Source organism: Phacochoerus africanus, chromosome 7 (genome assembly GCF_016906955.1).
Source record: "Phacochoerus africanus isolate WHEZ1 chromosome 7, ROS_Pafr_v1, whole genome shotgun sequence".
NCBI lineage: Eukaryota > Metazoa > Chordata > Mammalia > Artiodactyla > Suidae > Phacochoerus > Phacochoerus africanus.
The window spans coordinates 69,692,264-69,717,745 of record NC_062550.1 but is presented as its reverse complement, the minus strand read 5'-3'; the positions used below and the strand labels follow the sequence as shown (position 1 = coordinate 69,717,745).

General features: G+C 40.7%; 2 protein-coding genes across 5 annotated transcripts in view; both read right to left on the bottom strand.

The window, feature by feature from the left end:
• Window positions 1–4,221: 4,221 nt before the first annotated feature.
• Window positions 4,222–25,482, bottom strand: part of C7H12orf4 (chromosome 7 C12orf4 homolog) — a 40,790-nt gene continuing 19,529 nt past the window's right edge. For all 4 annotated transcript variants that reach the window (XM_047787792.1, XM_047787791.1, XM_047787790.1 and 1 more), the window contains 6 exons: window positions 24,564–24,692; window positions 20,701–20,775; window positions 16,123–16,325; window positions 6,257–6,314; window positions 5,361–5,428; window positions 4,222–4,760 (listed from right to left, as the gene is read on the bottom strand). In XM_047787792.1, coding sequence (XP_047643748.1) covers window positions 4,668–4,760; window positions 5,361–5,428; window positions 6,257–6,314; window positions 16,123–16,325; window positions 20,701–20,775; window positions 24,564–24,692 — 626 coding nt within the window. In that variant the 3' untranslated portion in view covers window positions 4,222–4,667. The remainder of the gene's footprint in view (window positions 4,761–5,360; window positions 5,429–6,256; window positions 6,315–16,122; window positions 16,326–20,700; window positions 20,776–24,563; window positions 24,693–25,482) is intronic.
• Window positions 8,919–13,820, bottom strand: LOC125131611 (NADH dehydrogenase [ubiquinone] 1 alpha subcomplex subunit 12-like). Its single transcript, XM_047788395.1, has 2 exons — window positions 13,813–13,820; window positions 8,919–10,932 (listed from the first exon to the last, which is right to left on the bottom strand). Exons 1-2 carry the CDS (start codon window positions 13,818–13,820, stop codon window positions 10,374–10,376), a joined length of 567 nt encoding a protein of 188 aa, XP_047644351.1. The 3' UTR covers window positions 8,919–10,373.

Below are 25,482 nucleotides of genomic sequence, written 5' to 3'. Positions count from 1 at the left end.
CAGCTCTGTGCCTCGGTGTATGGAAGAAACTCACCAAACACTTGTGCTCTGAACAGGGCTCAGGTCCATCTGTCCTTTCCTTTGCTCTCCCTTTGTGATGTACTCTTGTGTTAATATTTGTCTAAACTTGCAGTTTCCAACTTGAGGTTCCTTGGGTCCCTCGGTCCTTAGAGGTGTCTAAATATTTCCCTGAGCTCTTTAGAAAAATCTTCCACAAAATACATTTCACTAGGATGAGACCTCCCTCACAGGTTAACATAAAATGGCAAGGTTTGGCTTTTGATTTTGTGAACTTGCCTGGAATTACACAGTGATAACTCCATGTCATATTGAGTCGCTTGCTACACCACCCATCCCTCAACTCCATAGACATATCCTTGATAAACGAAAAATGGGTAGCTGCTCAAATTGTTTGCTAAGGAAGTTTTCAGAACATGCCAGAGAAATACGGGGAAGATAATGGACAGGGTCTTTGATGGTTAAAGGATAGGAAATCATTAATCTAAAATACACGAAAGTTTTTGTAAATAGATGTTGTAAAATAGTTTCTATTATTTCAAAATAATATTAAGAATTTTTACACTGCTGTGACTTCTTTTGAGCAAAGCAGCCCCACTACATCTCAAAGGGAAAACTAGCAGAAACAATCACCTTCGCCCGGAAAACTGAAAATGGGGCCTGAGAAGCCTCTCTTTAAGTTTTGTTTGTTTTCACCACACCTCTGCTGATTCTCCCAAGGGACACTGGAAAGGGAATCTTTCCGTGAATTCATCCTTCCTTTGCAGAACATTTTCTTCTTGGGAGAATTAGCCCAGATCCAGCTAAGTGACACAGACAGTGTGCACTGAGCCGGCAAGAGATCTGCCAGCGCCTAGGCAACCTAAGTTGTGTTTCCCCCTGAAATTCCTTTTCATGCATTTCTTCCATTCCGGTCGCACTGCCATGCTGAGGAACAGCTGGTGCCGCCCTTCCCCATGCGTAGGGAGGTTACGGCCTTGCTGGGTTTGGTGTTTTGAGAACAGGAGGGGAGGAAAGGGCAGTAGGGACTGGAGCCCTCAGGCTCAATGCCCTGTCCCACCTCCAAAGTGTGTTTTTAAAGGCTGGAGGAGGAGTTCCCGTCATGGCTCAGTGGAATCGAATCTGACTTGCATCCATGAGGACGCAGGTTTGATTCCTGTCCTCCCTCAGTGGGTTAAGGACCCAGTGGTGCCACAAGCTGTGGTGTAAGTCGCAGACGAGGCTTGGATCCAGTGTTGCTGTGGCTGTGATGTAGGCCGGCGGCTGTAGCTCTGATTAGATCCCTAACCTGGGAACCTCCATATGCTGCGCATGTGGCCCTAAAAAGACAAAAACAAAAAACAACAACAACAAAAAAAACAGGCTTGAGGACCTTCTCACCTGTCTTAGGAATAACTGCTTGTACAGCTAGAGAACCCGATGCTCCCTGGGACCTTCTTCACCAAGGCCTGTGCTCTGGCCCCGGGTCCTGCAGGCCCCCCACCCAGAGGCACTTGCAGTCAGCTTCTCTCACCTTCCTGGCTGTGGACCCCTGCCTCCCTTCATTCTACTGCTGCTCCTATCTGGACCTTACACGGAGAATGATCCTTCCACTCTCAGCCTGCCAAGCTGTCTTCTCCACATCCCCATGGACTGTCTGAAACCATTCCCACCAAAGAAGCCTTCTAGAACACTTGGAAAATAAATACAGAATTACACACCTCCTCATCTACTGCTCCACTAAAATCCCTACCATGTAGTATTTTAAATTATATATCTGTTACCAGCTCAGTACCAGGTGTGTCTTCATATCATCATAAGGTTGATTTTTCCAACCTTACCACTTCTGTGTATCTCATAATACAGCACCACATGAAAAATGGATACTTAATACTTATTTTCATTTCACAGGCCAAATGGCGCCTTTAAATTATGCTGGTGTGAAAGCCACCCCTTCATACTTAATCTAATAGAACAGCCTTGAGGTGACAAAGGGCTGGGCAGCAGCACTCACCTACCTGGCTGCTGTCAACATACCTCCTCCTACACCCCGAGCCCTGCCCACACCCTTCAAGCTGTTGGCTCTACACTTAGTTACAGGAAGTCTGTGGAAAGGTTCTCCTCTTTTCATTTTGCTGCTGCTGTTGTTTTTTGGCCTCGCCCAGATCATGCAGAAGTTCCGGGGCCAGGGATGGAACCTGCACCACAGCAGTGACCAGAGCCATACAAGGCCGATTCTTGACTCACTGAGCTTCCAGGGAAGGCCTCCCCTCTTTTTGAATGCCTTTTATTTGTTAAAAATTTTTTTAATTTTCAAATTTTTCATTTATGGCAGTACAGTTGGTGTGCAATGTTGTTTCAGTTTCTGGTGTACAGCAAAGTGATTCTCATGTACATCTATTTTTTTCTTTTTCAATTTTTTTTCCCATTATATTCTATTACAAGATATTGAATACAGTTTCCGTGATATAAAGGACACTGTGTCTTTATTTTATATAGTAGTTTGTATCTGCCAGTCCCAAACTCCTAGTTGATTGAACAGGCATACATTGAATGCCTTTTATTGATCCCACTACACCCACCTCCAACTCAACCTGTCAGACTACCAATCCCAACATCCTGACACTGTTCTAGCACACCCCAGTTTTCTGTCTACTTTGCTTTGTGTTAGAATCAGCCTCTATGGTAGCATTTGTGCCTGGAAGCCAATTTCTCGTTCCAAGAGCAGGCACCTACCTTCTTCTTGGTGGGATCACCAGGTTCCTTGGAGAAGGATTTACAAAGCATTAGTAAGAGACACGGTCTGGGGTAGGTGTTCCCTTAGGGTCATTACTGGACAGTCCTTCCCTTGAGTAGAAAATAAAGACACATTCTGTGTTATGAGAAAGCATTTTGTGTGTCAAAAGAGTTTCCATAAATTTTTACTTTTAGGCATATGAATAGAGTGCTTTCTATTTCTTCGAATCAACATATACCATCTAATCAGAATTGAACTTATTTACAAAACAGAAAACAGGCTCAGAGACACAGAAAACAAAACAGTGGTTACCAAAGGGGAAAATGGGTGGGGGAGGGATAAATTAGGAGTTTGGGTTAGCAGATATAAATTACTACATATAAAATAAATAGACCACAAAGTCCTACTGTATAGCACAGGGAACCATATTTTATATATATATATGCACATAATTTTTTTTCCCCCTTTGGTCTTTTTAGGGCCGTACCTGCGGCATATGGAGGTTTCTAGGCTAGGGGTCGAATTGGGGCTGTAGCTGCTGGCCTACGCCATCAGCCACAGCAATGCCAGATTCTTAACCTGCTAAGTGAAGCCAGGGGTCATACCTGCATCCTCATGGATACTAGTCAGATTCATTTCTGCTGAGCCACTATGGGAACTCCTTCAGTATCTTACAATAAACCATAATGGAAGAGAATACAAAAAGGAAAGCGTGTGTGTGTGTGTGTGTGTGTGTGTCTGAAACACTTTGCTGTACACCAGAAACATTGTAAATTGACTATACTTCATGTATTTTACAACCAACTATATATATATATATATATATATATAGTTTATGTATAGATAGAAAGATATAAAAGATCTACCATCTTATGATGATGTCAGAGGTTCTCCACTCAGCTGGCCAATCACAACTTCCACACAACTTGGATTTGATGAAACCATTGCTTCTGTAAATGCCTTTATGTGATGTAGTCCCTACTCAGAGTAACTGTGTTCTAGATGGGATAGATAAGTGAGATGTGCATAAGTATCTAAGGAAGTCGTTCTAAGGAAAGACAATGGAAAAAGTGGAGAAATGCAGAGACAGAAATGGGGACGCAGTTATCAGCAAAGTAATGCAGGAAGCAGAATGCGGGAAGCAGGGCAGAGAAATGAGAAGGATACTTACTGTCTGATGGTCACCATGTTGATGAGAATGAAAATACCACCATGTGCTGGTTTAGACCAACGTCCACCAGGCCTGCGTACAGGCACACTGGTTTCCCAGCCCACGAAACAGTATTAACAGGCAAGGGCAAGGTCACAAAGGGAAGATGAGACGGGGGCAAAGAATCCAGTCTTTTTCTGATTCTTAACTTCTAAAACCTAGAAAGAGTACATTAAAAACAAGTTTCTGAAATGGAATTTAAAAAGAAGAATCACGTTTGTCTCATGTATTTGTGTTTCTATGAAAAGATTATCACAAGAAATCCATACTTGCCACGTATATTTCATTGTCTTTTAATTTTCGCTTGGCAAATAAGGTAGAGGGAAGATTTTATTTGTATGTTAATTAAGCCTTGTCCCGGATGTGATCCAAACCTTTTGGGCAAGTCAAATATCTCCATGAAAATGTAGTGAAAGATCTACATCTAGTGTCCATGTGTGATATACACCTAGTTTTAACTCACTAATATTCACAGATAGGACACAACCGTAGGAAAAAGAGACTTTTTCCCCCCATAAAGAAGCTTTAAGACTAAATGTATAAAGTGAGGGCTGATTAGCATGGATTTTTGGACTGTTTAACAGACATTTGTCGTGATTGGATTTGTGGATTGGATTGCAGGTCCTCCTCCTGGGCATCTTTTGCTTGACAGAATCCCAGCATGGCTCAGATTCCTGGAGCGTTAAACAATCCTCTTCTGCCAGCGGGTTGGTCTACGAGGGTCTAGTGCTTAGAGGTCAGGGTCAGTGTTGACGATACGCGGAAGATCTGGGGAAGCATGTTACTAAGTTGATAAAACATTTCTTCAGAAATGCTCTGTAAGAGGTTAAAAAAAAAAGTTTGCCTTTGTTAAATCATCACTGATTCCAAAGTTTTTTAAAAGTATTTTAAACTAGGGAAGAAATGCAAGTAGTTCTAGATACGTGAACATTATCTGTCAGAAGTGATTTAACTGCATGGCTATGGGCAGGGGCTGTTTCCCTGGGTCCAGCCTCTGAGAACCTATGCTGTTTGAATCAATCAGTCTGATCACTGGAAGAACCTCTAGGTAATGCTAGTGCAATCAGTGATGAAAGTCTCATTAATTTTACTAAATGCCACATTGAACACAGAATCATTCTCTGCTCATGTTCTTCTTTATGACGTCTTCAGAATCTAGATAACATAAATGTGGGGGAAACAAAGGAAAGATGAGTTTAGCTTTAGGGTTAAATAAAAGACCCTGCAGTGGTAGCTGCTGACTTCTTTAACAACCAACTAAGGCCTCTATGGCATCCAAACACTTATCCCCTTGAAAAATAGAAAGTTGCCGACACTGTTATGTTACACTGGACTTAGGGCGATGTGCTAGCCATGTCTATGAGGAAAATTAACAACAGGGACTAAACTGGGGTGACAGTGATGCGGATAACACACCTGTGGTACCAGAAATTGCACTGTTCTAGAAATTCCTCCATCCCATGAGGCCATTTCCATCATGAAACCTAAAACAGAACAACAGACTTTGCTGAATCATGAGTTCTGGTCGTCCAACCTTCCAGTCCTTTACTAAAAATAGACTGAATTTTCATTGTGGGGCAAGACGTCTTGGCTTTTTAGGGAGCCACTTGCCTGTAGGAGAGGGTAGGCCTGAAAGCCTGATAAACTTCTGCAGTCATCAATTCTCCATGCCAGAGAGGTTTAATAGTCTGTCAACATACTTCTAATAACATTTTCCCAAGTCTTCTTTAGCTTCCACACAATGAAGCCAAAACAGGTTATTAAAGATTAATAAAACAGGTCGTTCTATTTTTTTTCTCGGAAAGAAAACAGGGAGTTCCTATCATGGCTCAGTGCTTAACAAACTGGACTAGGATCCATGAGGATGTAAGTTCGATCCCTGACCTCGTTCAGTGAGTTGAGGACCCGGTGTGAACTGTGGTGTAGTCGCAGACATGGCTCGGATCCTGGCTTGGTGTGGCTGTGGTGTAGGCTGGCAGCTGTAGCTCCGATTCGACCCCTAGCCTGGGAACTTCCATATGCTGCGGGTGCGACTCTAAAAAGCAAATAAAAAAAACTAAAATAAAAATAAAACATTAAAAAAAGTAATAGAGATCAAGCTATATAAATGTTCCAATACCCTTGCATTTTAAGAGGGTTGGAGATTTTACTTTGTGATTGAAAAAAGATAAGTAAAAAAGCCCATCATGAAATATTTGCATGTTTAACCATTTAACTGAGGCACCAGATGACAGCAGTAACTCTCACACTTTTTCTCCTGGCTTGTCTTACTTTCAGTATTTGGGTCCTTGTTAAATATAAGTTGTGCTCACCTTTGACACACTTAAACACAAGTTCTGCTCTCCTTAAGCACCACGGTATAGTCATTTCCTAAAAACAGAAACAAAATCATGTTTTTAACAGAACTTTGTAAAAAAAAAAAAAATACACACACACACGGCCAGATCTTAATTTATTTATAGTGTGGACTATCGGCTAATTCCTGCTGGATTTCCTCTGGTTTTTAGGCATAATTACTTCTTCCAGCTGTTAGACTGTACCTGTGGGATGCAAACTAACTGAATTAGCCTAGTAAATATAATTTTTATTTATTTATTTATTTATTTGGTCTTTTTGCTATTTCTTGGGCCGCTATTTCTTGCGGCATATGGAGGTTCCCAGACTAGGGGTTAAACCGGAGCTGCAGCCACCAGCCTACACCAGAGCCACAGCAATGCTGGATCCGAGCCGAGTCTGCAACCTACACCACAGCTCACGGCAATGCCGAATCGTTAACCCACTGAGGAAGGGCGGGGACCGAACCCGCAACCTCATGGTTCCTAATTGGATTCGTTAACCACTGCGCCACAACGGGAACTCTGTAAATATAATTTTTAAAATGAACATATCCTTAATATGTTCTACATAATTAACTCTAAAGACAAATATTAAGTCACATAATCTACTACTCTCGATATGTCAGCATGAATAATTCTATTAAATTATATAATATTTGAATAAGCAATGCAATGTTTTTATCGTATAACATATTATTACAAAAGTAAAAGAAATCAACAAACACCCTGTCCCAGCCACCTAACAAACCCGAGGGAATTGTTTTCTCCATGTTTCTTTCTAACCTCTGACCAAGTGAGCAGAGGAGGGCCACTGGCAGACTCTAACCAAGACATCCACCATTTCCCATTGCCGTGATCAGTGATTATGCCATTGTTAATTCTATTTCATTTCACTATTATTGAATTGCTTTCCCATGCTGCAAATCTTCGTAGTTATAACAATAAAATGTGTTTATTATTTAATTACAGTGATGCTTAACCTCTTGGAGTCTTAGGACCTTTTTGCCCTCTGAAAAGTCGCTGATGATTCTACCGAGCTTTTGTTTATGTGGATTATATCTTTGATATTTATTGTATTAGAAATTAAAACAGAAAAATATTAAAACTTCATTGAAAAACGATAAAATCCCTAGTTAATGTAATATATATTTTTTCAAATGTGAAGTTACTCTGTTTTCCAAAACAAAAAAATTTTCGTGAGCAGAGTGGCAATGTTGTACATATCTACAAATCTCATCAGTGCCTGGCTTCACGGAGGCCCTCTGGACTGTCACATCTGCCTCTGCATCAACCGGCTGTGTGATCACCCAGCCCTGGGAAAACTCAATGGCACTCAGGCAAGAATGAGAATGGAAAAGAAACACGACGTTTCAGTATTTTCACAAAAACATTAGTCTTGCTGACCCCCAGAAGGGGCTAGGATTCTGGGGCTATCTTCAGAACACAATTTGTAAACTGCTGTTTTACTGAGTTCATGTGTCATAATTTATTTAAATGGCCCCTTATAGCTAGATTTCCACTTTTTCTTTTGTTAATAACACTGCCGTGAATGCATTTATTTATATGATGTCTATGTCTATATATCTTGGTTTTTAATTTTCATTTTTTAACTTAATTTTTATTTTCTATTAGAGTATAGCTGATTTACAATATATCTTTTTTTTTGAATAATTTCTTGGGATACTTATTCCGATAGATAGGTGAATTCAAATTCACATTCTTCCGTAAGAGGTAATATCAACATACACTAGCCACCTGCAATGTCTGTACCATCCAATTTCATCTTATGTTCACCAGCATTTGGACACTTGAATATTACTTAACATTTGTACTAAATAACCCTGATGGCTTTTAAAAAACAGGCTCTGTTTTTTGGAACAGTTTTAGGCTGACAGAAAAATTCTGAAAATGGTGCAGAGAACGGCCATATACTCCCTTCCATGCTCAGGTTCCCTGTTCACATCTTACATCAGAACAGCACGGAAAGTGGGGATGTCCATGCACCCATTAAGAATCAAGGGAAGAGACCTCAGGTTCCCCTGGTAACATCTCACATCAGTACAGCATGCCCACCTCTCTCGGGGACTGGGTGTCACTGGGTTACCCGTCTCCACCTGCCTCTGTGACCTCAGGCCTGGTTACTGACACCTTCCCAGCTGGCTTCCTGGACTCCAGTATTTCCCCTTTGAACTGACTTGACTCATTTTTTTCAAGTAGCTTTCTGACCACATTATGCTCCGGCATAGTAACTTGCCATCGCTTCCTACTGTCCCGTGATTATAGCTGACTTTCTTTAGTGCTTAAGGCTACTTATATTAGGACCAAGACAAAAGCAGCTTCTAAGACTTTTAAATTTAAAAACGGTTTCACTGGAGTTCCCGTTGTGATGCAGCAGAAATGAATCCAACTAGGAACCATGAGGCTGTGCGTTCGATCCCTGGCCTCGCTCAGTGGGTTAAGAATCCGGTGTTGCCATGAGCTGTGCCGTAGGTTGCAGAGGCAGCTTGGATCTGGCGCGTTGCTGTGGCTGTGGTGTAGGCCGGCAGCTGCAGCTCCGATTCAACCCCTAGCCTGGGAACCTTCATATGTCACGGGTGTGGCCCTAAAAGCAAAAAAAAAAAAAAAAAAAAAAATTTCACTCAAGCCCACCCTTCTACCTTTGCCTGAACATGATCTGCAGGGCCTGTCCCCTTCCACTTTTCCTCAAGCCATTTCTTCTGCCTAGAATGCCTTCCCCCTCTTTCATCAACTGAAACCTCTTCACTCCTTAGCCGGCATCTCCTTCAGAAAGTACTTCCTATTTCCCAGCTATGGATGGGGTCTCCTCCTCTGAACCCCTGGAGCCCTTTGCTTTTGTCTCTTTTGTAGCGGGTGGCAGTGGAAGAAGGATAGGTAGGGAGATGGGGACCTAGGCTTTCTTTCCTTTATTAGGGTGTGCACCCTCTCAAGGCGCGACCTGCTCTCTATTCACCGTTACTACCTTCACGATGCCTCTGTAACACGGAGCACACAGATGCTAACGTACAGGTTGACTGCCTCATTTTTTAGCCACATGAATTTAAAAAGAAAGTGGCTTTGGTGAGACACTACTTTTAATGTCTAAGATACTGTTAAGATTGATAAGTAAAAGGGATCCAGTTGCTGAAAGGGCTAAAAAGGAAAAAAATCTTTTCTGAAGTTCCGGAAGCTTATAGAAGTGACTAGAAGAATTTTCTGGTGTTTGAATTATGTTTATAATACTTCTTAGCTTCAAATTTCAGGAAGAGTATTTCCTTGTAACCACAAGAGAGCCATGGTGCCTTACAGGAATTCACACACACACAGAGTGACAAGTTTTTATCTTTTAGTGTTTGTGCCTAGTTAAAAAAAATGTAAAGAGAAAGAAAGGTGACTAAGAAATATCTAGCTGAAGCTGAGAGGGAATGCGGGTGGCTCTGAAAACTACAATAATAATGTCTTACATTTACATGGAACTTTATATATCATTTTTAGCTCACAAAAAAACCTTTATAAATTGAAAAAGACACTGAGAAAGGTACAGTGAACCACTCAAGGTCATATGACAGAGATTTGAATTTTCATTTTCTTAACAGTGTCTTTTGAAGAGAAAAGGTTTTAAATTGCAATGAAGTACAATTTATAGTTTTTTATGGTTTTTGTGTGCGTGTCTTAATCCCTGCTTAATCTGCTATCAAGACTTTTATGTTTTCTTCAAGAGGTTTTTTCCTAGTATTAGTAGCTCTTTTGGCTTTGGTTTATGATCCATTTTAAGTTGAATTTTATGTATGATTAAAGTAAAGGTCAAGGTAATTTTTTTTTTTGTATATAAATATCCAATTCTTCCAACACCACTGGTAGGAAACAGTACCCTTTCTGCCAATGAACTGCCTTGGCATCTTTGCTATATATCAAATGACCATAGATGGATGCATGGTTTTATTTACGAATTCTCTCGTCTGTTCCTTTGATCCACAGTCCATTCTTTTTTTTATCACTTAATCAAATAATTTTAATCAAGTTAACAGTAAGCAGTGAAAGTGCAATTACAGAAAAAGCCTCTTATTTTACATGTTTAAGTTATTTTTCATTCTCTTTACTTGTAAGGTGTTGAAGGTGGGTCCCACTCCTGAATCTTCTTTGCAATGGTGGAATAAGGTACATATTGCTGTGGAGTGCCACTCACATTGAATTTATGGTTTGTCCAAATAAATTTATGAGCAGTAGGTGGTCTGGTTGTTGGAGGATCATCAATCATACAGTGAAGCCAGAGATGCCATTCAGGGGGCACCATGCTTCCATCTACCTCCCAGAATGTGTTTTTGCCATTCATCTCAGTAGTATGTACAACCCATCGGTGATGGCCAAAAAACTGCTTGCTGTCTTCATGGTATTTGTTTCCATATTTGCCTTCCCCTACTCGTGTACCAACTCTCGCCTCATCTGCCCTGAAGAGAACCTGTAGAGAGCCGCGGAGGCCGCCGGGGCCGCTGACCTGCTGCAGCCCGCGCTTCAGGACCTGCGCCAACCCCACAGTCCATTCTTTGGCTAACGCTGCACTGTAGTGGTTATTAGAGCTTGGTAAGCTTGTAAATCTTGAAATCAACTTTGTTCCCCAACTTTGTTCCCCAACTTTGTTCTTTTTCTTGTTTTGACTGTTTCAGATCTTGTGTACTGAATACAAATTTTAGAATTAGCTCACCGATATCTCTAAAATTGTCTTACAGGGATTTAAATCTACAGATCAGTTTGAGGAGAGCTGATAACAGTACCAAGTCTTCAACCCATGAACAGTCTTTATGAATTTAGGTCTTTTCGTTTTTCTTTCAGTAACTAGAAACTGAGTTTTGTAGTTGTTAAGGTTATTTTTAACATTTTAAGCTTGTCTTCAAGTCCCTGAAACACAGTAACCAACTAATTTATGCAATTTATGGTCTGTGTCTCACATTTCCAGCGCCTCAAAAGTCTCTGTGTATGTTTATTGTATTTGCTGGTTTTCATTCATGGTGTTTCATGTACTTACCTTTCACTTGAGTCAAATATTTAATGAAGGATAATATAAACCCTAAAATAGAACTGAGTATTTGCATCACCTCAAAATGTTACTCTAAAACATACCATTTTTTTTTTTTGAAATGCCATGGGAATAATCAGAATTAAGAAACTATTACTATTTATACTATTATAAGACAGCACTTGTTTTTATATATAAAAAAGCATTGTCTGACAGGAGCTTATCATCTGTAATTTTCTGACATCTACGATTGGCCTTTGAATGATCTCAGGCCAAGGTCAAGCCTCAGCACTAGTCACAGGACAACAACGCGCAGTGTGCACCGAGGTTCTGAGGGCCAGCCTTCAACACCAGCAGAGGGTACCGAGGCTCATAATGGCAATGATGAAAGATGGAAGCACGTGAGATGGGAAGTGGGAAGTGGGATGGTTCTAATGGTCTGAGCGAAGCAGATGGAAAAAGCAATCAAGCGCTGTCACTGCCCCCCTTCTCCAAAGATCGTCCCCTTAATCCCTCAATAACGAGCTTTCTTGCTTTTGGCAGATGTGTGGCTAACAGCATGGTCTAGAGCAAATACCTCTGAGCCGAATTAAGAACTTCACGCTCTTCATAATGATGTGAATTAAAGCGAAGTTTCATGGGTGCTACGCAGAGAACACACCAAAATACCAAATCCTGGTGGGATCCCAGGGCATCTTTGAAGTGATAGACAATTTAATTTTCAGATAATATGAACCCTCACATTCTATTTACTTTCACTTGTGCTGCTTAGCAGCATATGGAGCTGAAAGGAAACTCCAGCAAGTTGCAGGCACCTGCACAAATCTACCTGTGAGGACACACTGTGAAAGAAGTCTACCGAAGAAGCTGAACGGATCACGTGAAACACTTCACACTTTGGAGATGAGGCAGGAAACTAGGCCCCATGGCTACACTTTAGATAATAAATGGGCACTGCATACCCAGAGTAAACTCTCAACCTGTGAAACTGAAAGGGAGACGTCACCTCTGATTATAAATGCAGATGATACTTTGTACCTAAAGTTAGTGGCCATCCTTTGAGCACCCAACCAGAACCTTCTGATTAGGGTAAGGCTGACAATGGCAGAGGTGATTAAGATTTAGTCAGTATATACATTTAGGTCTTCACTATGTATCTCAGAAGTTATATATAAGAATTATTTCCTGAGTTTACGTACCCCTAGGCAATGAAAGACTTTTTTTTTTTTTTTTTTTTGCTTTTTAGGGTAGCACCTGTGGCATATGGAGTCTAGGGGTCTAATTGGAGCTACAGCTGCAGGCCTACGCCACAGCCACAGCAACGCAGGATCCGAGCCGTGTCTGCAACCTACACCACAGCTCACGGCACTGCCAGATCCTTAACCCACTGAGCGTGACCAGGGATCGAACCCACATCTTCATGGTTCCTAGTCAGATTCATTTCTGCTGCACCACAATGGAAACTCATATGCAAAACTATTTACGACTCTCACGCATATGCCTTGGAGGTGCCTGAGATTCTTGTATTAATCAGTTTCATAACCATCATCGGAAGGTGAGAAACAACACTCTGGCTTTCTCCTTCTTCCCATTCAACAGTCGCTATGGGAAACTTTTTGGCTCTTTCTACCCAAGCCAAACATGAGCCTGACACCTAAAAATTCCATCCCTGGGTATATGCCTAACAGAAATGCCTAGACATAGGTGCTAGAATGTTCACAGCAACATTCATTGTAATAGTCAAAACCTGGAAACTACCCAAATGTCCACAAACAGGAGAACGGCTAAATAACTGTGGTCTAGTCATGCAGTGGAATGCTATAGAACAGTAAGAATGAATAATAACGGATAAGTTTCACAAACATAATACTGAGTGAAAGAAGCCAGACCCAGTAGTGTGTACAACGGGATCCCACATACATCAATTACAAAAACACACCTAACTAATCTATGCTTTTCAAAGTGAAAACAGTGGTGACCCCTGTGGAGGGAATGTGGTTTAAGCGCCTGGAAGGGAGCATGAGGGCAGAGTCTGGGGTGCAGGCTGGGAACATTCTGCTCCACGATCTGTGTGTTGGTTATGTTGGTGTCTGGTTGGCAAAAATGTGAGCTGTATATTTATATGTGTGCTTTTCTTTATGTGTTAGATGCTGATAAAATGTTAACAACATCTGCTCCAACCACAACAATTACAACTAAAATCCTTAAGTCCCAAACGATTCACCAAGTTAATGGCACAAATACAAGGAAGCCAGGAACTCAGGATTTGTGACCTCCAACTTCATTCCACGTCTGTCAGGTTAGACTGACCCCAGGAGGGCAGTATCTTCAGAGGGCAAAGATCTACAGAGAGAAAACTCTAACAGGGTTAAGATGGAGATAAACGAGATAAAACTGCTAACAGCAAGATGTCTTCCTTCTTGCTGATGATAGATTATTTTTTCCTTTCCTTTAAAAAAAAAAAAACTGCAATTCATTCCCATAGCTGTTTTTATCGACCAGGACATGGACTCTTTCTGACATCATCATCGTCGCCTTGTACTGCAGTGTGGTAACTGAGTGTCTGGCCAGCCTGTGTATTACAGGAAGAAAACAAGAGCTGAAATGGCTTTGGGACCCTTAGGCAAAAGCTAAGACAGACACCGCCTCTATATCCTGTGCAGTGTTGTCTGAGTTTGTAGAATAAACTTCTTGACCTGAATGGATGTTTAAATACAACCAATGGGAGGATCATGGCTCAATATACTTTCGTGAATTAAAATGGACACTCTGGAAACAAACTTAATGTGCTGCAGCTGGCTGTCCCGATTTAAAACATGGAACTTTTGTGACACCGTGGGAGAGGGCACGCTAGTAGTATCAGATGTCTGGAAGTAAATCTGAACTTAGTGACTTTTGGAAACACTGTTTTTGAGGTTGTTTCCCACCTACATATAACCATTTTTAAAAACTGGTTAACCAGGAGTCCAGCTGCAGGAACGTTTGGATGTTTCCTTGTGGCTGGAATTCATCACAAACTTTCTCTCTCTTTTTTTTTTTTTTGTCTTTTCTAGGGCCTCACCCTCGGCATATGGATGTTCCCAGGCTAGGGGTCTAATCGGAGCTGTAGCCGCCGGCCTTTGCCAGAGCCACAGAAACTCTGGATCCGAGCCGCATCTGCGACCTACACCACAGCTCAAGGAAATGCCAGATCCTTAACCCACTGAGCAAGGCCAGGGATTGAACCCGTAACCTCATCGTTCCTGGTCGGATGCATTAACCACTGAGCCACAATGAGAACTCCACTTTTTTTTTTGTCTCATCACAAACTTTCTTTGTTGCTCCCCAAAGACTCTTACAGATGGACTAGTTAGTGATGATAACAATGGATAAGAATTCCTGATGGGACTCAAACTTTATAAAGCTATGATGGAAAGAAAAATGTTTATCAATCTCTCCTAATGCCATATTAGGTATGACTGAGGCTAAAGACGTGGATGGAATGAGAAATTAAAAAGTTTGATGCAGCTCTCATCTGATGGTGCTAGAATTCCCTTAATCAAAATAATGGTGTGTCTGGTAAAAAGATGAATGGATTGTAAGTGGGAAATCATTTAAAATCACCTTGTCTTAATGTGAAATTGATTTTTGTGTGTGTGTTCATACAGGGTATTAAACTTAAAACGAGGCCTCTTAGGCTGAGTCTCAGCAGGGACTTACTCCCTCTAAAAAGTACAACATAAAATCTTTTACACTGCATGCTACGATGTAGCATTTACACATCTCTGTAATTTTGGCAAATAACTTTTAATAATCAATGATCAAACTTCCTTACACAATCTGTACTTGCCATCAGCCATCCTGCTTTTTAAGAAAATGCTACTCCAGCAGTTCCCATTGTGGGTTAGCGGGTTAAGAACCTGACTAGTATCCATGAAGATAGAGGTTTGATCCCTGGCCTCGCTCAGTAGGTTAAGGATCTGGCGTTGCCATGAGCTGTGGTGTAGGTTGCAGACGCAGCTCTGATTTGACCCCTAACCTGGGAACTTCCATATGCCACACCTGCGGTCCTAAAAAGAAGAAAAGAAAAAAAAAATGCTACTCTAACCAAGCAGGTATCAACTGCCTACCATGGTCCCTCATCTCCAGGTTGGCCACTGGCTCTCCCAGGACTTGCCTGCTCCCATTTGTTTCGAGGCTGCTTTGTTCCTCCAGTCTATCGGAAGTTGATATTTAGTCTTTGTATTATTTCTTCAACATATCCCCTCTAACCAGTTTTTATGGGGATGAGAGAAGAAAGCAAGGAAGGAAGCAAACAATCATGGAAAGAGATTTTTTTTCAATTAAAAATGTGAAGTACAGTACATAATAAAATGAATGAATCATTAGCCACACTGTAACTGCAGAGGTCAATACCTATATTAGCCTAAGCACATGGCTTATCCAAAACTAAGGATACATTTGATTTTCTAGTTTACCCAACTATTGGATAATGCCATATAACTCTCTGAACATAAACAGTTAGGGATTATTCGCTGTTTTATATCACATGTCACTCATCTCTATAAATCAGATAGGAGATGCAAAAGTCCACTGGTTAAAAAAAAGTGCTTTTAAAATGTAAAGTGGGTTATTGGGGGAGGGACTGGGATGAATGTGTATATGTATGGGTGACTGGTCACCTTGCTGTAGAGGAGAAAACGGACAGAACACTATAAAGCAGCTATGATGGAAAAATTAAAAATCATTTAAAAATAAAAACAAGAAATAAAATGTAAAGTCGGTTATTATTTTTAGACAATAGTGAGGGTCAACCTTTTCAGAAAATGTCGGTATTCTTCTCTCTGCTTACCTCTGACATATCATGCACCAGCAGGAGAGGAATACTTATGGTTGTGATGTCATGGGTACAGCAAACCTTGAGTATGTTTCGGAGTCCCATGATGGCAGGGTCGCGAGCAGTGATGTTCCCTGATTTCACATTGTCATCCACACAAAGATGGAAAGCAACATGTATTTCCGAGAGGTTCGAATGCCGAGTGATGTAAAATTCTCCTGCGAACAGCAAATACAGCCATGACTTTGAGATGCATAAACTCCATTCATCAGTGGGCTTTATAAACAGCTGTAATGGGCAGTTGATGTGTTGAAGCAGCAGGGGTGTACAGGTACCTATGCTGAGCTCAGGGAGCTCTTTATTTCTTGGAAGGAAGGTAACAGCCAAAGGTACCTGAGGTTCATGAACTGGTAAGAAGAGCCCACCAAGCAGTAAGTACTCACCATCAGTAAATTGATGTAAATGCTCAAAATGTCATACTTACACTTAACATGTAAAACAGGCTGCTTGATTACCTGTCTTCCTTACACCCCACATCTGCTCCTCTCCAGCTCCATTCAGGGGCCCAGTCTCCCTCCAGTTAGGCGCACAGGACACAAACAGAAGTTGCCCTGATGACTTCCTTTCTCTCAACGCCTCTTTCCCAATCCCCAAGCCAATTCACCACCGGCTATTTTCAGCACATCTCTAACACATATCTCAATGATCTCAAACCTCAGCACTCCATTTTTATTGCTAAAATGGTTTATGCTACCATTGTATCACCTAGGTTTTTGGAACAACCTCTTCATTAATCTCTTTCCTCCTTATTCTTGCCCATCTACAAACCGCTTCCACATCTGAAGCTAAAATGACTGAAATATAAATCAGATGATGGCACTCTCCCACCGAGCATGGTCCAGCAGGCTCACAGGACCCCCAGAAAAAAATCCAAACTCCATCCTTGTCTCCCCCTCGCCTCCTGCCCCAGCCACATAGGTGTTTGTCAAGGTCATCAAACACACCGAGCTTGTTCCTGACCCAGGGCTGCTTCCAGAGAGGTTTCTTCCCACGATTCTTGCATGGCTGACTACTTTTCACCAATCGCCTGGCAGAGTAAAAGTCACCTCCTCAGAGCGAAGGCCGCCTCCTCAGAGAAGTCTTCCTTGACTGACCCATCTGACTGATGTAAGACTCCCTCACCCCTCATTACTCACTCACGCTGTTCTGTTTTATTTTCTCCTCAGTACTGAAATTCCTTTGTTATTTGTTCATGAGGTTATTTTAAAGAGACCACTGTTTACCTTCTGTGGCTGTAGGAATTGTCTCTCTTGTTTAATATTCTATCTCTAGCACCTGGAGCAACAGGACCAGGTATACAGAAGGTACTCAGTATATGTCTGTTAGGTGTATGGTAAACAAATTTTTGGACTGAATGCTTGGTGCAGGGTTGATCAAACCTTAAAGCCCAGGCTTTCTACAATCACTCCATTTTTTTTGTAGCCACACTAGCCCTCAGCTTTTATATTCTGCAGTTTCTATCCATATAAATAAAGAAAATAAGAAACGTATAAAAATAAATCTTTATAAACACATCTACCTTGCTGGAAATTCTGTGTCCTTCTAGGAAACTGCTCTTCTAAGTACTCTTTCGTCACTAACCCACGTCCTCGCAAATTCTGCCCGCCCTTGCTTCAAAATCCCTTAGGATTTTACATGTATTTACTCATAAACATACAGTATAGTTAAAATACTTAATATACATTGGCACAATGTTTAACCATTTCCAGTTACTACTGTACACAAGTGGTGCCCATGGAAACCACTGACAGGCCCCAAGGCAAAGGTCATTTTTTTTCTTTTAATTTAAAAGTACTAGATAAGCAGTAAAAGAAATTAAACAAAGGCCAGTGACAGAAACAAATATATATATTTAACATATTTACATATATTTACATAATATATTTACATATATTACATATAGAGACTATTTGCCCAGTGTAAATAAACTAGACAAAAGAGAAGTAAAAAGAAAACTGGCGAGGAGCAGCATGGGCTGCAATTTCCCTGGCAGGCAATAAAAGACGCAGACTGCTCATCAGAAACTCAGGAGATCCAGTGAAGTGTCTCACCTCTTGAACTCCTACTGATGATTCAGATGCTGGGAGTCACAGCATTAAATATGGGCTATGGTCCAGCAGTGAGGCCCAGGACTTAGTGGACAAGTCAGGTGCTCCTAATCCCCAAACTGGCACTGCTTTGTTTGACCTCAGATGACTTGTCCTGGGCCTCATTTTACCCGTTAGTAAAATGGGGGTCATGGAGCTGGCAGCAGTAATCAAAATAACATCCTATAGTTGAGAAAGGACCAGACTGGGTGTTAAGAAGATCTGGTCTCTAGCATTCACTGGCTAAGTGACCTTGGGCAAATCAATTCTCCTTACAGATCTGCTATACTATGTGACTCAAGTGGAAAAATAATACCTGACTGCTTTCCTCACAAAGTTGTTGTGAGAATTAATGACAGATCCTTAGATAATGATAAAGCAAATGCAATGGTTAAAAGGTACATAAATAAAACTTTTTCTCTGCAACTTCGAAATCCAAAAGCAGCTGTGATTGGCTCTTTTTCATCTCTGTGCACCTCCTGGCTGGGCAGGCATCCTTTAACCCAGGGGAAATTCAGACGCTATCAGCATAGCTAAGTGAACAGTTACTACTTCTTTACTAATGCAGACCCATGACATGTTCTCCTGTCTGGGTGGGAATAACGAGATACTATCCTATAGGTGTCTTCCAAAAGGGAGCAAGGAAGAAAATAAATATAGCAGTAGAGAGTTAAGTTTAAAATACTCAGACATTGGTACCTCCGGAATAGATAAGACTGGTACACTTTAGGAAAGCCACAAAATAGAGATGATTTAAATTATGGATCTATGAAGAGAAATACAATAAATCTTGTCTCAATGAAGGTATTTTTGGATGGAGAGGAGGAGAGCTTCCTGTTCCACAAAGTGGAGGAAACAGCATGTGGTGATGCAATCCCGCCTCTAACATGACCCAGTAAGGTGGGAGGAAATTCGGAAGCTGATGCCCACAGGCTAGTTGGCTGGGGCTGACAAGATGTGTCCCAGAGATGGGTATGCTATTTGCTTAGATGAAAGGGAATGTGACCCACATGGAGAAAAATCTGGGGAAGGAAATGTGAGGACACAACCTGGGTTATTTATGAAAGTGCAAATTTTACCATTTAGTTTTAAAGACTTTACATTTGTAGAGTCAACAAATAGGACTTCCCTGTTGCGCCCTGTCCCACAAATACACTAAGGATCATCAGGATGCATTAAACTGGAAGAAGACCAAGAGACTGAGTTTCCTGGTGATAAAGAATATATCCAAGAATATGGAGTTCCCATCGTGGCGCAGTGGTTAATGAACTCGACTAGGAACCATGAGGTCGCAGGTTCGATCCCTGGCCTTGCTCAGTGGGTTAAGGATCTGGTGTTGCCGTGAGCTGTGGTGTAGGTTGCAGACGAGGTTCGGATCCCATGTTGCTGTGGCTCTGGCATAGGCCTGTGGCTACAGCTCCAATTTGACCCCTGGCCTGGGAACCTCCATATGCCATGGGAGCAGCCCTAGAAAAGACCAAAAAAAAAAAAAAATATATATATATATATATCTCCAAGAATAATAAAGGATATTAAATGGAAAGCAGGAAAATTTATGGGGAAATGGAAATAAGAAAGACTTTTTTTGGAGTTCCCGTTGTGCACAGTGGAAACGAATCCAACTAGGAACGAATCCGACTAGAAACCATGAGGTTGCAGGTTTGATCCCTGGCCTTGCTCAGTGGGTTAGGGATCAGGCATTGCTGTGAGCTGTGGTGTAGGTCGCAGACACAGCTCGGATCTGGAGTTGCTGTGGCTGTGGTGTAGGCCAGAGGCAATAGCTCTGATAAAACCCTAGCCGGGAAACCTCCATATGCCGCGGGTACGGCCCTTAAAAAGAGAAAGAAAGACTTTTTGCCCATGTTTTAGCCACATCCACAGCATACAGAAGTTGTTGGGCCAGAGACTGATTGAATGTGAGCCACAGCTGCAACCAACACCACAGCTGTGGCAATGCTGGATCCTTAACCCACTGCCCTGGGCTGGGGATCAAACCCGTGCCTCTGCAGTGACCTGAGCTGCTGCAGTGGGATTCTTAACCCACTGTGCCACAACAGGTCCTCTGAATATAAAATATTCTAAATCAAAGGACCCATGTGTTCTACTGTTTACATTTCTATGTACTATTATTTATGTATCAGAGTAAAAATTATGTCTTGGTTCATTTAAGAAACTAAGAAACCACATATAAAAGAGGAAATTTGAAAGAGCAAATAATGATAAAACTTATACAACTGCTCAAGCAACTTCTCTTGTATGGATCTAGGAAAACTCAGGGTTGGTATAAGAATAAAGATTTAATTGCAGAACCTAGTGACAGTGTATTTATGTTCTACAGTGACACATGGACAAACTTTTATAATGCACACCATAAAAACTTATGTTTCAAATCTATGATTTCAATGTATGTGACTGTAAGAAAACTGCAATTTAAAGCAATACTTACCAGGTAAAATATTTAAGTAGTTTCTCTCCGCAATCTTCGACTTATCGTCACTTCCTCCATTTCGGTTTCCAGACTCTATTTATAAGATAATGCAACACAAAATAACAAAATAACATGAAAACACATCACCACTATTGTTCCCCAAACAACCACAACAACAGCAAGAATTTACTAAGGATCTCTAGGTGCTGGGTAGTCCCACCTATGCTTTGCATGGATGGTCTCATTTCATTCATACAAAACCCACAACCTTATGAGGTACCAGTTCTCTCTTCATTTTACATATAAGAAGAGAGGCTTTGATCAGTTAATTCCCTTAACAAAGGATGCACACTAAGTGCTGGAATCAGGTCTTGACCCCATATACTCAGATTCCAAACCTGTGGTCTTTACCACATTAGACTTGCAATACCCTATTTTTCATCCGGGAGGTTCGGGCACTAACTACGTATAAAATAACTTCATTAGACAGTTGTGGTGTGGCTATCTTTATTTTTAGAATCTGAGTCACTTGTTGATATAACTTGTTCAGGACTACAAGCAAGTGGTAGTAGCACCAGAATCACTTGATATTGGGCCCATTCCTGAAATTTGTTACTTCTTTTCTGACACTACATACACTTTCTTTCAAAAAAAATGTGAGATTCTGTTTCAAATGGAACATTTTATTTCAGATATTCAATAGTCTTTTCTTTTTAGAAGGCAGGATATTTCTTTGAAGGATAAATGTAGGTAAAATAAGATATATCACAATTGATGATACATTACTCTGATTGAACACAAACTATTTTACACATGTATGTGTGTCTACATATATATTTTTGGTTGCACCCATAACATATGTAAGTTCCTAGACCAGGGATCAAATCCAAGGAGCAGCTGCAATATGTGTGTGTGTGTGTTTGCGTATGAAATGGCCTTCAGCATCTGAAAATTACATGAAAACAGAATTTCAAATGAGTAAACTAAAAATACTGAGGGAGTATTACGGTTTCAGAAAAGTTCTGAACAAAAATAACTTAATATTTTAACCCACTGACTACTCTGAGTAACTGATTTATATCACAGTACCTTGTAAATGCATACATATATTTTATAAATGGAGAGAGAGACAAAGAGATGGTTCTGTGTTGCCAGAATCCATAGTTAGTGTAATAGTGATTCTCATACAGAGCCACAAAACTGATAGGCTTTGAATAAATGTCTGCTCTCAGCACAGAAAACAAAAAACCATATATAAGGAATCTAATTTTGTTCATATAGATCTGAACAAAGAGAATCCCTACTAAGTAAATACAAAGAACAGTTCATAGACCGTTCTCCTTTCCATGTTTCAGTGGTAATACTAAGAAGATGTCTACTTATTAAAAAGGCATATAAAACATGTACAAGAATTAAATCACTTTTGGCCTACCATGAGCTACAGAAATATAAAGATGCTAATATAATACACACAGTAAGAAAAACAATGGAATGTCTTGGAATAAATAGTACCTGCGTATCAGGATGTAAGCGTGTAGAACAAATACGTGGGCATGCTCAGAAAAAGAAAAGATGGAGAAAGCAGTTCCGCAAAACTCTTCCAGAACAACACACGGGTTCCGTTAAGAAAGGAGTCTTTTAGAAACCTACTTGTTTCACTGACTCACTTAAACCACAAAATAGTTGCTTGAACAAGAACAAAATACTACCAAGATGTACACACACTGCCTTAACCGTACGTGGTTTGGAAACTTCCTGTCCCTGCACACTTTCTACCTCTCACAAATAAACCTGACATCCTCCTCCTTCCCCCACGCCTGTCATAAACTCAATCCTCATGCTTTTAGTCACTACTAAGAATAATAGTGGGATGCTTCTGATCACACTGACGCTAGTTTGGATGAGATGGAGGAAGAAGATGGCTGAAGAGTAAAAGGACGTGCGGGAATTTTAAGACAGGTCCTCTATTGGGATATGCTTCCAGGCGGACTTCCGAAGACTCGGCCTGGCTCTGGTATACCCCACATATCGCCACAGCAAAGCCACGGTTACCTAGGGTGGATATACAAACTGGCCGGGCCGCTATGGAGAGTGATGGCTAACACTACAAAATTATAAATGTAAGCCTAACTTCCTTTAACTCAGGACTTTCTCTTTAGGAATTTATTCTATAGATATGCTCACTCACGCGTGAATATATATGTGTAAGGTTATTCCTGCATTATTGCTTATAACAGCAAAACTGTAAGAGATTAAATTCTATCAATAGGAAGCTGATCACTAATGGGATTTCCGGCAGCAGTAAACAGCTAGGAGGATGCTCCTTCTGCAATGAGATGAAGGTGTGTCCAAGATGAATTAGCAGGGAAGAAAGAGTATAGAGAAGTGTACAGAGAAAGCTGCCACTTATGTGAAAGGGAAAATAAGCAAATACATACACAGTGCTCACACACACACACACACACCATAACCATAACCATATGTCGGGAAGGGCAGGTGAGATGGCACTGGCTGCCTCTGGGAGGGGGACTGGACGGCTGGTGCACAGAGTAATGACGGCTTTCACTGCACTGTATGCTCTTTCATACAGTTCAAATTGTACTCGAGACTGGTTTTACCCATGATTAAAATATAAATCAAACATTTACTTCAAGTCTACTGAACAAACATGGCAACTGGAGGGACTGCTAATCAAGGTAAGGCTAGAGAGCTGCACTCCAGCATCCCCCAGAGAAAGGCAGGCACTCCACAAGTCACATGGAGCAGGGGGGGGGGGGGGGGCACGAAACACCAAGCAAAGATTCAGCAGTACTCTGCTTACTACAGAACACTGGACGTGTGAGCCAGAAGTGCCATGCAGCTTTCTTGTAAACACTGCAGTTGCAAAACAAACAAAAGAGACACCTCAAGTACCACAAACAGGTTTAAAAGTCTGACCAGTAACCATTTAAAAACTTGCCATATTTTATTTCCTAGGCCAGACATCAAGTTTTTATAAGAAATAGTAAAATACTGAATATGCATTCAAGCCATATAGGAGCACGTTGTAATTTTATGCCTGTGACATAATATGCAATGTCAGACAAACAAGAAAAACACACTGTATACATTTTTTGAATGAATACTACCCTTATATTTGGCTCCTAACTAAACAAACCTATGACACCAATTTAATTTTTAAAGAGATTACTTTTTTAAAGTTTCATTTTTCAATGAAAGATATCAGAATTACTCTGCAATTTGAGACAGAGTGCTTGCTTTCGTTTTTCCCCTAAGTTTCCACGGGTATAAAAACAAGTCTTCTGAAGAAGATGTCATGAACTTTTTCTATAGCTTTAAAGTCCTTTTCCAGTAAATTTCCTAGAGGATGTTTAGATTGTGGGTAAATATAGAAAAAGTAAGACAGTTCTAAACATAGTAATTTTTTAAAAGAACAACAAGGAACAATTCTTGCAATTGACTTCATGCTACCTAAGTAGATCAAAGATGAAACATATAAAAAGTGTATATTTTAGGCTATCTGCCCTATGATTTCAATGTCCGTTGTAGTAATAATTATATTCATTTTAGAGATATAGAACTTAGATCAAAACATCACCAACTTTCCACTGAGTGCCCACTTCAAGTATAACTATAGAACTGAATTTTAAAAACAGTTTTTCTAAGGATCTTGAACAAACTCATACCAAAAAAAAAAGAAAGAAAGAAACTAAGAACAGAATTCCAGCTTCTAAAGATTTTGAATTTTGTCCTTAATTTCTCTCTTTCCCATCTTCCCACCAATACGACTTTCTATATTTCAGATGACCCATATGCTAGGATGGTACAGAGGAAGAGAATATACCAAAAGTGAAATTTTTAAAAATCTGAGTCTCACTGACCGTGTGATTCTTTCAACTTGCTCCTGCGCTGGGTTCTGGCATAAAGGACCACCTGCTGGACGACCTCCAGCTGCTCTTCAATTCGGGGAAAATGAAAGTCAGTGCATTCTTGGCAAACTGTGGCAAAATCTAAGGGACCAACAGAGTTATAAATTTCTAAAGGTGAAATACCAAATATTTAGCATTTACTTCCAATAAGACATAGTAGAAATGGAATAGAGCATTCATAAGGACAACTTCCCATACTTGTCCTCTCAATAATTGTGTCTTATTAAGTTGGGGGGACGACAATTTTGTTTTGATCAGAAACTTAATCTCGGAGTTCCCATCAAGGCTCAGCAGTAACGAACCCAACAATACTCCATGAGGAGGTGGGTTCAATCCCTGGGCTCGCTCAGTGGGTTAAGGATCTGGCATTGTCCTGAGCTGCAGTGTAGGTCGCAGACGCAGCTCAGATCCTGTGTTGCTGTGGCTGTGGTGTAGGCTGGCAGCTGCAGCTCTAATTCAACTGCTAGCCTGGGAACTTCCATATGCTGTGGGTGCAGCCCTAAAAAGACAAAAGAAAGAAAGAAACTTAATCTCTCAATCATCTAAAAGAGTAAACAATTAATAGGCAGGGAAATTTTTAATATAATTCCAAACCTTCTTTAAATAAGAGTACTTTGATCATAATCCAGTCTCCTAAAAGTGCTACAAAATATAAAGTTCTTATATTTATGATAAAAAACAAAGGCCATCTAAGCCTCTTTTAAAGTTATACATTAAATACACTTTAGTATTAATTTTTTTTAAATAATCATAAAAAATGAATTGTACTAAGAAGGAAGGTAGAATTTTAGGAAATAGGTTATTTTTAAGAAATAGGAGTTCCCGTCGTGGCGCAGTGGTTAACGAATCCGACTAGGAACCATGAGGTTGC